General features: G+C 44.1%; 2 protein-coding genes across 2 annotated transcripts; one reads left to right on the forward strand and one right to left on the reverse strand.

Annotated features, from left to right (window-relative positions):
* Positions 1–1,157: 1,157 nt before the first annotated feature.
* On the reverse strand, positions 1,158–6,766 carry LOC120018870 (AP-1 complex subunit sigma-3-like). The gene is made up of 4 exons (XM_038962089.1): positions 6,588–6,766; positions 5,481–5,589; positions 1,272–1,409; positions 1,158–1,193 (listed from the first exon to the last, which is right to left on the reverse strand). The coding sequence occupies exons 1-4, from the start codon at positions 6,764–6,766 to the stop codon at positions 1,158–1,160; spliced, it is 462 nt and encodes a 153-aa protein (XP_038818017.1).
* A 1,833-nt stretch (positions 6,767–8,599) lies between these two features.
* On the forward strand, positions 8,600–14,114 carry LOC120018862 (DHRS-12_like_SDR_c-like domain-containing protein). Its single transcript, XM_038962082.1, has 10 exons — positions 8,600–8,670; positions 10,209–10,342; positions 10,510–10,592; positions 10,739–10,834; positions 11,141–11,222; positions 11,318–11,379; positions 11,514–11,618; positions 12,555–12,645; positions 12,910–13,047; positions 13,999–14,114. Exons 1-10 carry the CDS (start codon positions 8,600–8,602, stop codon positions 14,112–14,114), a joined length of 978 nt encoding a protein of 325 aa, XP_038818010.1.
* The last annotated feature ends 99 nt before the right edge of the window (positions 14,115–14,213 follow it).

The raw sequence follows: 14,213 nt of genomic DNA on the forward strand, positions 1-14,213 counted from the left end.
TCATGGATCTAGTCTGTATTTCAAGTAAGGCTTCTCTCAGAACGATGACGAATTTCTTAACCTGGGGCAAACAGGGTAGTCCTTGTCAATTCCACTAATAAAACCAAGAGATCAATATTCAACAGGTGGAAACAACGTACCCTAACTAACATTTAAAAAGACAGACTATTCTGGAAACAAAACTATTTATTCAGACAGTACAACTTTAACGGCACTGTGAGTAGGCATCACTTTCCAAAATGTCAACCTTTAGCTTCAATCTTAGAACCCACTGGCTCTAGCTTGCCAACTGAGAAATATTACAATAAGGCACTATCACGTTTGTGCAGGCAGTGGCTATGTTAGCCAACATAGAATTAAAATCATAAATGTGACTTTCGAAGTGGTAAGAAGTTGTGGTTACAATCCTTGGATCAACTCGCAACGTTTGAAAATGCAGCAGCAACATGCTAAAATAACATTTTTGCTTAAAAATCAGATAAAGCAAAGCAGGCTACAATTACTGTAAAACATATGTGATCCTATCAAATATGTAATAATAAAATTATTTTAACTAATAACACATTTAAAAATAAATCGCAAAGTTAAACTCTGTGTTTTAAAATGAACTCTTAAATTATAAAACTCCTAATGCATCTTTTAGAAAGTGCATATATGGGCCTCCCGAGTGGTGCAGCGGTCTAAGGTACTGCATCGCAGTGCTTGAGGCGTCACTAAAGACCCGCGTCACTAAAGACCCGCGTCACTAAAGACCCGCGCTCTAGCGACTCCTTGTGGCGGGCCGAGCGCACACACACTGACACAGTCGCCAGTTGTACACTGTTTCCTCCGACACATTGGTGCGGCTGGCTTCCGGGTTAAGCGAGCAGTGTCAAGAAGCAGTGCAGCTTGGCGGGGTCGTGTTTCTTGACCGAGTCCGTATGGGGGTTGCAGCAATGGGACAAGACTGTAACTACCAATTGGGAAGAAAAATTAGTAAAAAGTACAAAAAAGACTAATAATATTAGAACGTGCTTATATAAAAACAGACTATGTATTCTGTCTGAATGGAAGAGTATTCCAGTTGAATAAGTCTTCTTTGAAATGTTGTGGCACTTATGGCAATTGAGAAAAGGATTCTTCAGTCTTAAGATTCGACTCACGTCCCTGTTATTGGTTCAGTAGGTCGGTTTACTCATATACTCCTCCATTGTCTGTTGAGAGAACAGAAGAAACATATTTAAATATTTTGGCAAGTGTGTCACACTTAAGTGACTGTGTGTGTGGGTCACCTCTTGTAGTGTCTCTGCCTCCTCCATAGCGATGCCCACAGCTGTCTTGGAGGTCTCCAGGATCTCTCCTCCCACCAGGAACTCATCCAGGATGAAGTAGGCCTTCTCAAAGTTAAAGATTATGTCCAGCTCACACACCTGCGCCACACACACAGGATGAAGTAGGCCTTCTCAAAGTTAAAGATTATGTCCGGCACACACACCTGCAGCACACAGTTGAAGGCGATCAATGAGTCACTCACTCCCAAGATCGGCCAAAGAATGAGTCAGGGTTGTAGGGGACTGCAGAAAGAGATGGTGTGCTACGGGAGGTGCGTATGACTGTGCTATCGTCAGCCAGTGGTCTTTTATTTTGGTTGCCTGTCAAGTCCTGTCTGGTGCAGGTCAGGGTGACGGCGTCACTTTCATTCATAAATATCCGTTGGGAGTCAGCACTCCAATAGATGAGCATGGTAGTACGATTTGTTTACTATGGATCCTGATTCCTTATACACTTTCAGATGACTTCCATTTTGGCATTGTAACAATAGATTAGGATGGTATCTCAGTGTGACTGTATGCATCTGTTGATGTATTTGGCTGATGGACCAACCACATCATTTTACTTTCAGCACAAGCCTGCACTTTTCATGTAATTCCCCAATAACCACACACATACACACACACAGCAATGTCTTACTATACTTGTGAGCAGAGGCACAACTTTCGCTGGGGACATGTTCCCCCCACCCAGTTTTATCAGTGCATTGTGACACAAAATGCAGCATCAGTGTGTGCTTTAGGACCATGCGGACGCCTCAGAGCGGTCGTTTAGGCTGTTTGGTGGTTTCAGCCTGCTGGATTTAGGACTGCATGGACGCCACAGAGCAATGTTGCCATGTCTGTATTTTTTCCGCAAATTGGGCTACTTTGAAAATTATGTTGAGGGTGAAAATGTATTGGTCACAGGTTGCAGATCTTTGGGCTACTTCTAAAAGCATTTTTCTAAAATAAAACATATATATATTTTACTGTGATCTGCTGCTCCTGACTATCAGGCGGTGAGGCAGGCTGTTGCTGAGTGAGTGAGTGAGTGTTGAGAGAGCACTGCAGCAGGCAGCTTAGTCAACTATTGGCTGAGTCACTTGAGTGATAGGAGACAGTCATGACAACTTTTTATCAGTTGTAGGTAGGCCTCTTAACTTGTCATTATTGAGACACCGTTTTTTCCCCTCAACCCTTTTTCCATAAAACATGGCATCAAGAAATAACAGCGACAAAACACTGGAAAACTACTTTGGGCGCACTAGAGCTCATTAGATAATTTGCTCGGAGGTGGTTTAAACTCCATTATAATGTCGATTTTTGCTTTGCTTATGGAAAACGGTATCAAGCAACAAAAAATAAAATTGGTTTTACGCATGCTCAGTTCTTGGGGGCTGCACAAGTGGAAATGGAAGTTATGGAACTCCCTTGCGTGCTTATGTTATGGAAAAAAGTCCTCAATAAAGTACTTTAAAGTACTAATTAAGTAGTTTAATGGGGTATCTGTACTTTACATATTTTTGACAACTTTTACTTCACTACATTCCTAAAGAAAAGAATGTACTTTAACCCCATACATTTTCCCAGACACCCAAAAGTACTCGTTACATTTTGAATGCTTTGAGGACAGGAAAACAGTTGAATTCACGCACTTATCAAGTGAACATCCCTGGTCATCCCTACTGCCTCTGATCTGGCGGACTCACTAAACACAACTGCTTAGTATGTAAATTATGTCTGCGAGTTAGAATGTATCCCTGCCAATCCGTATGAGATATTTACGTAATTTAAAAAAAATACATTTATAAAAACCTGTTTTTGCTTTGTCATTATGGGGTATTGTGTGCAGATTTAGGAGGGATAAGGCTGTAAAGTAACAACATATGCACTGTACCATATCCTTTCGTGCCTTATTGTTTAATCATAGCAGTCAAATTAGTTACATCGACATCCATTGATGGAAAATGATCTGGCGATTTAAATAAGGGCAAATTATCTTTTCTCTCTTTTTCTAATTTTGCTTCTAGTCGTTCCAATTCCTTCCTTATTGGCTCGATAACATTATGGAAAAAGGGTTTATTGTATAAATATGGCAACACCTCTCTTGCTTTGGAAAAAAACAATGGGCTAGTTTTCAGGCCTTCTGGGCGGGTTTTGAGTGGTCATTGTTCTAAAAATCTTTGCTAGAAATGGCATCCCTGCCACAGAGCACGCGAACAGAGGCAGCAGTTGTCTGTGTGTGTTGTGCTTTTTCTCCGAGTAGTAAAAGCAAGCTGAGCAAAAACTGTCTACTCTTTATTTGACTGATGTAGCTAGCAAAGTAACTGCTGTTTGACTTAACATAAAAAATGTATTTATTTCCAGTGATGAGCTAGTAGTGTAACTGACATGTAAAGTTAGCTAATGTCTCATCCCCCCTCGACTGAGGTTCTGTCTGAAGTGAATGAACTAGAGCTAGCTCATAGCTACCACAGCCAGTTCAGCTCTAGCCAACTGTCAGGTAGCAGTATCTAACAGCTGCTGTGAGTATGAAAATGTTTGGTAGCCTTTGTTTGTTTTCTCCAGTTGATGTACCATTAGAGCTAGCCAAATGTTGGCTAACGTTAGATATTATTTTTACCCCAATCAGAGTCAATATAGCAATGTAGCATTATTGATCTGTCAGTTTCCCTAGTTAGTTTCCTACTTGTTACACTGACATGGTATAAACAGCTCTACAGGCTTCACTGTCGCAGTGCACAGTCAGTACACAACACTATGCTCGTCTTAGCAGGATCAGATGGTGACAGGTGTCCCAGCAAATTCATACAGCCAGGGAAGACCAATCTTCGGCGCTCAGGTGAATTTTGCAGTATATTATAACAATCAGTGACTGATACAAAGTTCCATCTTGAATTGATGGGTAGACCTACAGTAGCAACAGGACAGCATCTTATATCTACAGTCTGGGATCTGGGAATAATGGTAATTTCAATAATTGAACCATTTATTCTATTCTTGGATAATATAATGTATAAATGTACACCAAGGTTATTCTTCTCCTGCCTCATCTGAGCAGGATCAGATGGTGACAGGGGTCTCAGCAGTGTCAGGTAGCCAGGGAAGACCAGTCTGTGATGTTGAGGAACTTTCACAGATGCAACACTTTATTCTCTTTGTGCAGTAAACACCGGACAAGCCAGAAGCTTCAAAGATTTAAACTATTTTAAGGCAGTCTGATTAACCTCTAAAGTTGATTTCCAAACTGTATCAAGGGTTAATAGAAGCTTTTCCTGACGACACAAAACATATAAAACAAAAATGTGAGGAAGACCTGGTAGAAGCTATTGATGATGGTGAATGGATACAGATGTGTTTGAATACTTCATCATGTTCATATAATCTCAGACATAAATGACTGCAGTTTAAGACCATCCAAAGAACATTCTATAAAATGCTAACCTCCCCTGTTATTGTAATGGTGAGAGGTTAGCATGTCTTGGAGGTATGATATGAGACTAACTTTCTCACTCATCATTATTCACGATTCATTAGGGATTATTCATAATCATGGTAGAAGTGTTTAGAAACATATTCTATTTACAATAAAAGACCACTCGCCAGGTTGTCCCCCCCCCCCACTCCTAAAACCAAAGTTGCACCCCTGCATGTAAGGACCTTTTGGGGGCCAATAATTGATTCCCATTCAAAATCCTATTTTCCCTAACCCCAACCCTAAAATAGCAAGTTAGGACTGGCAAAATGTCCTCACTTCTCAGAATTTTAGTTGGTTTACTATTCTTGTGAGGACTTCTGATACTCACAAGTATAGTAAAACATGTGCACACACACACACACACACACACACACACACACACACACACACACAATGAAGTAGGCTTTGTCAAAGTTAAAGATGATATCCAACCCACACCTGCAGCAGAGCAGACAGGGCAACACAGAGCAGACAGGGCAACACAGAGCAGACAGGGCAACACAGAGCAGACAGAACAGCACATCAATGAGAGGCAATAGGCACCATTAAGACTATACAATGTTGAAAATACTGTAAAAACATAGACCTTAACATTTAGTTTCTATTCATCAATTTAACCTATACTTTTCCCTTGTTTTAATGAACCTTTCCCCAGCGAGACCTTAACCTGACAATAAATATCCCTTACATTGCCTGTACATTATGCTTACGTTGCCAAAGTATTTGTCCAGCAGCTCGACATATCGTTGCAACACCTCCAGGGTCAACAGTTCATTGTCCTGGTCCTCCAGACCACAGCAGAAGTAGAGACTGGCATACCTGCAAGGGAGCAGAGGGTCAGGGGTCAAGGAACAGGGTTACAGTTGTTATGTTTATATGCAAGGGAGTCACTTTACCATAGAGGTTAATGTGTGAGGTTAAGAACAATCTGCTTGTCTGTTATGTGTTTAACATGTACACTGACTGTACAAAACATTAAGAACACCTGCTCTTTCCGTGACATCGACTGACCAGGTGAAAGCTATGATCCCTTTTTGATGTCACTTGTTAAAGAAGGATTTTTAAGCCTTGAGACAATACCGACATGGATTGTGTATGTGTGCCATTCAGAGGGTAAATGGGCAAGACAAAATATTTAAGTGCCTTTGAACGGGTTTATGGTAGTAGGTGCCAGGCGCACCGTTTTGAGTGTGTCAGCAAAGGTTTTTCACTGTCAACAGTTTCCCGTGTGTATCAAGAATGGTTCACCACCCAAAGGACATCTACCCAACTTGACACAAGTACTGTGGGAAGCATCCCTGTGGAATGTATTCGACACCTTGTAGAGTCCATGCTCTGATGAATAGAGGCTGTTTTGAGGGCAAAGGTGGGTGCAACTCAATATTAGGAAGGTGTTCCTAATGTTTTGTACAATCAGTGTATATTTAACTTGAGCGTGTGCCGTGTGTGTGTGTCTAAGGAGGATTGGTGAGGAGGAAGGGGTTTAGGAGGTTAAACATGAACCACTAATAAAGGGGCCAAGGATGGTTCCAGTCTACCCAATACCCTCCTCCCATCCCTCCCTCTACACTACAGTACACAGGCACCATAGTCTGTTCCAGCCCAGAGACAATAGTGAGAGGGGGTAAACACAGACAGCAATAGGCGTCAACAGAGAAACAGACAAAAGAAGACAGAAGTCAAAAATAGGAAAACAAATAATCTGCCAAATAAAGAAAATCAGAGACAGCGAGAAGGGGAATAAGAGAAAGAGATCGAAGGTAAACCACAGAGAGATCCATCCCAGACCCAGACAGAGGTTCTACTTCCTCAGTCACCTTTTGTAAACAATCTTGAGGTCCCTCCAGAGGAGGAAGTTACAGGAGCGGGGAGGGCGAGCCAGCACCATCAGAGTCATTTCCCTGATCACCTTCTTCTTCTCTCTCTCCGTCACCGGAGTGAACCACTTTTGCAGTCGCAACTTGCCCTGCCGGCTTAACAGCAGCATGAAGTGCATCTGTGGGGGGAGGGGGCAGGAAGTTGACCCGCATGGGACCCAAATCGTAGAAATAGAATGACTAGAATGGGTATTATTGTAGGCAGCAGATTGAAGAAATACACTCAGACATAGTATGCTCATGTAACACATGAATGGACATATTCATGCAGGCTACTCACACATACTCAGACACTTTGAACACACCCCACAATTACACACTTAGGCCTAGTTGATGTGTTGCAATCCAAACCACAATTCAAAACAACACTTCTAACTGATAAGTGGTTGTTGGGGTGGGTATAATTTGTTGAACGTTCCAACAGGAATATGTTCCAAAAACTTCGTAAAGTACAAGGTTGCCAACAAACAACGCATACAAAGTTGCATGATCAATTCACCTAGCTAATTAGCTGTAGAATAGGCATCAACTCACCACATAGCTTATTCTTAATGTTTGTCCATAGGCTACCAGAGAGAGGGCAGACATTTTTCGGAATAAACCTGGTGAGTGAAAAAATTGCCACCACCCTATTCACAAATAGGATGCCATGAAAAATGTACAAGTATTAAAATACATGTATCTTATTCTGCTGCTATACAACTTTGTATGCGTCGTTTGTTGGCAACCTTGTTATTTACCTTGTTAGTTTTTGGAACAGATTCCTGTTGGAACGTTGCACAAATTATAACCACCCTGGTTGTTGTGCCAGACAAAAACGATATTTCACAATTCTCCACAAAATCAGCCTTATAAAATTGACAGTTTTAGCAAAAATGTAACTTACACATGACTTTCAAAACGTTCTAGTATAAAAACAACCCATCAATAAACAGCTTCTTATGCAAGACAGACGGCACAACTGTTCAAGTGGAAGAGGTGGTTCCAGTGGTGCCAGCCAGCAACGCTTCTTTAAACTATTGTAGCGTCCGGGCAAACAGGTGGAGACAACCTGCCAAAGGAACTGTGTGTGCCATAGACAACACCGTTACTGTATACAGCCTACTCACCTTTTGGACAGGTGCATGTTCGACAGAGAGAATGTACTTGCCCTGTAAAATATGTCAAAACATGGAACCAAAAGCAGACATTTTACTCACCATCGTGAAGCTGCAATGTGAGAGTAAGGCCAACAGTTGAGGGAAAATATGTTAACTACATTCTTGCGTAAAACCGGTACATAGGGACGGGCATCGTCAAATTCCCACAATGCTGTGGGTTAAGTTGCGAAACCATACCTTCTCTAGTCTAGACTGTGCCGCGCCCCATTTTTTGCTTTGCTTGGTCGGAATTGGTTCACACCTTTCACAGGAGGTTCCTGGGCAAGGTGCATTGTACTACTGTACTAACTGGTTTATGATCAAATATAGATATTATCCTGTTTGTCAAGCCAAATTATGTGGGTCTATTATTTCATTTCCAGCGACAGACATATTGCGTGTTCTTTTGGATGTTTCTATTGTAGCCTAAAGGCCTATACAAACCGACAATAGTCTAAGTTCCCCCAGAATTATTATCAATAATTCCCTGATTTAATTTTCTTCTGTTACTGAAATATGCGGTTGTTGAAATTTTATTTGAAATGCTGTGCATGCAACTCCTGAATTTGCCATGCAAACCTATTGGAGATTCAATAGGATTGTTTTTTTTCATTCATTCAAGCCTATAGACATCATGGACAGTGTCGAGCTGACACCAGTTGACACCGAGTTTGATTGTGCTTCAGTTGTTGATCCCAACTCGCCGCTGGGTGGCCGAAGGTGTCATCCAATGTAAATTCACACACGTGGGTTTGGTCCAAGTTAAAACCGGAGCAGAGAGTGCAATAACGGACGACGGGACGAGAGGATTCCATGGGTAATACAACGATGTCTCTTTACCGCAACTCCGCGTGGTTTCTGAAAGGAATGACTGAATTCACCAGGTAAGATTTTCTCCTCTATGGTGTTTCTGTCATCATCATCATCATCATCAGCAGCATCATCACATTGATGCTTATATATTTACTCTGGAGAACAGTAGGCAATTGATCACTGGTCTCCTATCTGTTGGGCCCATACGCACACATTTGTTATAGTTGATTTTGATATTTCATGGAATCAAATCCCTGGCTACAAATGTCACAAATTACAAACTAAATCAATAAAATGTCTGAAACTGAATGTTCAAAAATATATATTTTCTATTCCAGAACAATGTGTATATTCTCTCTCTCTCATTTCCCTTTCTTTCTCTCTCTTTCTCTCTGTGCATGTGTGTTCATCCTTTGGCAAGATAGTATTAGATTCATCACAGTGAACATTCAGTGAACATCACAGTGGTTCAGGTAGATTCTAGATGTTCACTGGTAAAAAGAAACATCAACAAATTAAACTGATGGAGAACAATGGTTAAGCAGTGTTCCAACCCTGTCTTGATTAATCCTGTAATTTTGCTGCAGCAGACATACAGTATGACCTTTGAATGCCTCAGTCAGTGACCTGTAACTTGTATGTACAATACATATGTATTCATGTCTATATTGCTTACCACTGTCATTTGAGTTATTTTACCCTCATTGATTAAGTATTGCATTAGGATAGCAAAACCGATCCAAGATCTGGAAAATAGGGCCTGGGCCATTACTGCTGTGTTGTGTCAAAATCACTAAATGGACAAAACTGTTAAAGTTCCGTTTAATTTTTGCCATCATATTACTAATCAATTGGGTTATTAATGCTAACTACAAAGCTTTACAATCTTATTTGGATATCCACCAGCTCAAGTCAAGGCCATCATGTGGAACTATTGATAAATGGTTTACCAATAGCATCAGACCACACACTGCCCTTCCTCATTCTGAACAACAAAGCAATCAAATCCAACTGAAGAGGTGCCTTTGTCATTTATTCCCCACTTTCTTTGTTCAATGTTGTGTTTTCTTGCAGAGACCAGTCTCTTTACCCGCCCTGACCCTTGACTCCGCTAGTGTTTACGCTGCATGACACCACCAAACAGAGCATGCATTTAGCCCAAAACGATCCCTAAGTACGGCGCTGCCTTCCTCCCTTCATCCCCCATTGGGAACAATGGCTGCCATTGAACCCCTTGACGTGGCACACAGGCTGCTGTCGATGTCACCAGCGGTGGCCTCAGAACCGCCTCCTCTCTCCTTCTCACATTACCTAAGAGATGTGACAGTCTTTCCCTTTGTTAGACCTTTGTCTTGCTCACTGAATATCTAAACTGTTTTGAATTTGTTCCATTTTAGATGCTGTCTCCCCACTCTGACCATATCTGACCCCAGGACATCTATGTGCACTGGCACTGACCTACTTTCTTTTAATCTGTTTTCGATCAATCATTCAATGAATTATTTCAAATGGAAAGGGGTTTATTGTCACCCTCTACCACCCTGTGGAATGGAGCAGGGGATGGATAGCCTCCACCTGACTGCTGTCTGTCTATCTGTGTGTGTTGCAGGAGTGCGTTCCTCTCTGCTGCCAAGCACTTTGTGGAAAAGGACCTGGAAGTGTCCATGGCAGGCAGGGTCTTCATGATCACTGGAGCCAACAGTGGCATAGGGAGAGCTACAGCCATGGCCATCGCCAAGAGAGGTATGGTGTGTGTCTGTAGAGGAGAGAGAGAGCGAGTGTGTGTGTAAGTGTGAGTTAGTGAGTGCATGTGTGTCTTCGGAGGAAGAGCATCATCACGTTTCACCGCACTGAATACACCCCTGGTTCAGCCACTCTTGCTCTACTGTTATCCCCCATCCCCTTTCCAGGTGGTACAGTCCACATGGTGTGCAGGAACAAGGACAAAGCAGAGGAGGCCAGGGCTGACATTGTCAAGGAGTCAGGAAATAAAGTGAGTGAGTTTGGGCCTCTCTCTTATCCTCAAAATGTGTGTGTGTGTGTGGGGGGGGGGTGTAATAATCATGTAATGTGCCCCTGCTCCCCTCACCTTGTGCTCTGTACCCCTGCAACCAGAGTGTAATAATAATGTAATTTCAGGAAATATATGTCCACATTCTGGACCTATCGGAGACACGGAAGGTTTGGGAATTTGCAGACGCCTTCAAGAGGAAGTACAAAGCCTTGAATGTACTGGTGAGTGCTGAACACATGTTTGAATCAAAGTGATAACCATGTAACATATATTTCTACCTCTGGTCATCACCCTGCCTTTTATCATTCTCTCTCTCTCTGGCTTCTCTCTCTCCCTGGCTGCTCTCTCTCTCTGGCTTCTCTCTCTCTCTGGCTGCTCTCTCTCTCTGGCTTCTCTCTCTCTCTGGCTTCTCTCTCTCTCTGGCTTCTCTCTCTCTTTCTATAAATGTACACAGAGTTCTTCCCATGTTTTATATGTGTACAGTATTCATAATGTAGGATTATTGATTGACTGATTGACGTGGACAGATAAATAATGCAGGCTGCATCATGAGTGAGAGGGATGTGAACGCTGAGGGGCTGGAGAAGAGCTTTGCCAGTAACGTCATGGGTGAGTCAATGACAGAGGTTAATGTGAATACTTCAGGCTCAAAACCACTTCAGTTCAAAACCCCTTGAAAGAAACACATCTCTCTCTATCTCTAGGTGTGTATATCCTGACCAGGGGACTGATTCCCTTACTGGAGAAGAGTGCAGAGCCCAGAGTGGTGAGTTTGAAACCCACAACCCACTGGCGGTTTTTCTCTTAGATGTAATTTGACAAAAAAATAAAAATACTTTAGTGTGTGTCCTGTTTATGATTATTTAATGTTTCCCGTCTCCCCTCCCTCCTCCTCCTCAGATCACAGTTTCATCTGGAGGGATGCTGGTCCAGAAGCTGAGGACAGGGAACCTGCAAACAGAAATAGGCCGCTATGACGGGACCATGGTCTACGCACAGCACAAGGTGAGGGGAGCAGGGGCACACGGCATCAGGTGAGGGGAGCGGGGGCACACGGCACCAGGTGAGGGGAGCGGGGGCACACGGCACCAGGTGAGGGGAGCGGGGGCACACGGCACCAGGTAAGGGGAGCTGGGGCACACGGCACCAGGTGAGGGGAGCAGGGGCACACGGCACCAGGTGAGGGGAGCAGGGGCACACGGCACCAGGTGAGGGGAGCAGGGGCACACGGCACCAGGTGAGGGGAGCAGGGGCACACGGCACCAGGTGAGGGGAGCAGGAGCACACGGCACCAGGTGAGGGGAGCACACGGCACCAGGTGAGGGGAGCAGGAGCACACGGCACCAGGTGAGGGGAGCAGGAGCACACGGCACCAGGTGAGGGGAGCAGGAGCACACGGCACCAGGTGAGGGGAGCAGGAGCACACGGCACCAGGTGAGGGGAGCAGGGGTACAAGGCACAAGGTGAGCAGGGGTACACAGCACAAGGTGAGGGGAGCAGGGGTACACAGCACAAGGTGAGCAGGGGTACACAGCACAAGGTGAGGGGAGCAGGGGTACACAGCACAAGGTGAGCAGGGGTACACAGCACAAGGTGAGGGGAGCAGGGGTACACAGCACAAGGTGAGGGGAGCAGGGGTACACAGTACAAGGTGAGCAGGGGTACACAGCACAAGGTGAGGGGAGCAGGGGTACACAGCACAAGGTGAGGGGAGCAGGAGCACACAGCACAAGGTGAGGGGAGCAGGGGTACACAGCACATTTTGTTATGGGTCAGACATCCATACAAGGTTGGAGACAATTATAGTAAATGCATGATGTGGTGGTCTCTTGCTGGTCTGTGCTTGTCACATGGTCTAGGGCTGATTTTACTTGGTCAGAAATGTTACATTTGAGATTTGTCTTTGAACTGGTCCCAGCTACTGGTGTATGTGTGTTTCAGAGGCAACAGGTGGTGATGACAGAGCAGTGGGCCAAAACCCATAGCAACATCCACTTCTCAGTGATGCATCCTGGCTGGGTGGACACACCAGGTACTGTATCAATACACCACAGCTACACAACTACCAGCAGCAAACAGCTTCGGTTCTAAGTATGACAACATTGTAAACACATATCCACATTTGGAGATTGACATTTACTATTGAGATTTACAATTTCAATATATAAATCCGATGCCGTTTTAATACAAATCTAATAGTCTAAAAACTGTTTTAAAATGTAATACATTCTGATAAACAATTGATTATTAAAATAAAATATCTGTGTTACTGATGCGTCTCTCTCTGGAGTTGTAGCTGTGGCCAATGCCATGCCTGACTTCCACCAGTCTATGAAGGACAGCCTGAGGACCCCGGAGCAGGGGGCTGACACCGTGGTGTGGTTGGCCATCTCAGAGGCCGCCGCCACCAAGCCCAGCGGAAGCTTCTTCCAGGGTAGGCAGTAAAAGACACAGAATACACTTACCACACAACTTCTCCATTAAATGAAGTATCACAAACAAAAGTAAAGCATGGTCTGAAGCATGGGATTGTCCCCGTTTTTTTACCAATTACAGGGAGCGATTTAATACGTGTTTTGTGGTAAAGTATCGGAGGTCATGACCAGGAGAGAGACAAAACTACAGTTAGACAGCAAAGTGAGGTCCAGCGTGTTGTCATGGGTTAACTGTCAGATCCACACACTCTCTCTCCTCACAACTCGTTCTCAATCTGTGCTTCTGGAGAAAACAAGAGCTCTTTAAAACAGCCAGGCTTCTCGGGTACAGTGGACCTCAGTCAGAATTGGAGAAGAGAGACCGAAGTAGAGGGAAAGAGAGAAGAATAGAGCTAGGGAAAGAGGATATTTGGAGCATATGGGAGGGCTTTAGAGAGAGGGAAAGGAGAGAGAGAAAGAAGATGAGTGCTGTCTGAATGAAGTGTTTGTCTGTGTGGGTTTGACTGAGGGCATGAGAAGACGGGAGGTCGGGGATAGCGGGCGGGGGTGGGTTGGGCTGGGCTGGGTTTCTGGCGTTGGTCCACTGCAGCTGGAGCTCTCGGTACCAGATACTGCCAGAGAGTACAGTGGAACCCCCCCTCTGACACACACCCTCTTCCTCCATTGCGGCGACCTCAGTGACCTTCCCCAGCACAGCGGGATAGCAAAGAATCACTTCAATAGAGTCACTAACACAGACACCCCCTCTCATCTCTGCGCCTGCATTTACACAATACATATCAGGGGATCTGGGGTCAACAGCTATGCCTACATTGTATTGTTTTGGTTGAACTGTATTTTCTAGATAACTTCATTGACACGGCTATAGGACGGATCAATCACAACGTGAATAGTAAATGCTTCTATTTTAACCAACCAGGTTGTAAAACAGATTGTATTGTGTGTGTCAGATCGGAGGATGGTGTCGGCCCACCTGCCCCTGGCCTGGACCCACAGTTCCCCGTTGGAGCAGCAGAAGTTCATGAGTGTGATGGAGGATCTGGCCAAGACCTTCCAGCCCCACTAAGACCACTACCACACACCCCCCCACCAGTACTATAGTATACACTGGAACCAGTGCCGTATACTGTGACCCAGTTCAGCAAAGCTAACAGTCTACACATAC

Source organism: Salvelinus namaycush, chromosome 23, assembly GCF_016432855.1.
Source record: "Salvelinus namaycush isolate Seneca chromosome 23, SaNama_1.0, whole genome shotgun sequence".
NCBI lineage: Eukaryota > Metazoa > Chordata > Actinopteri > Salmoniformes > Salmonidae > Salvelinus > Salvelinus namaycush.

Excerpts from the sequence above, each read along its gene's own strand:
- LOC120018862 (XM_038962082.1), top strand. The coding sequence starts at position 8,600 with ATGGGTAATACAACGATGTCTCTTTACCGCAACTCCGCGTGGTTTCTG. Across the intron at positions 11,223-11,317 it reads CTTTGCCAGTAACGTCATGG|GTGTGTATATCCTGACCAGG; the intron begins GTGAGTCAATGA and ends CTCTATCTCTAG. Across the intron at positions 11,619-12,554 it reads TGGTCTACGCACAGCACAAG|AGGCAACAGGTGGTGATGAC; the intron begins GTGAGGGGAGCA and ends TGTGTGTTTCAG.
- LOC120018870 (XM_038962089.1), bottom strand. The coding sequence starts at position 6,766 with ATGCACTTCATGCTGCTGTTAAGCCGGCAGGGCAAGTTGCGACTGCAA. Across the intron at positions 5,590-6,587 it reads CTCAAGATTGTTTACAAAAG|GTATGCCAGTCTCTACTTCT; the intron begins GTGACTGAGGAA and ends GCTCCCTTGCAG. Across the intron at positions 1,410-5,480 it reads TGGACAAATACTTTGGCAAC|GTGTGTGAGCTGGACATAAT; the intron begins GTAAGCATAATG and ends TGTGTGGCGCAG.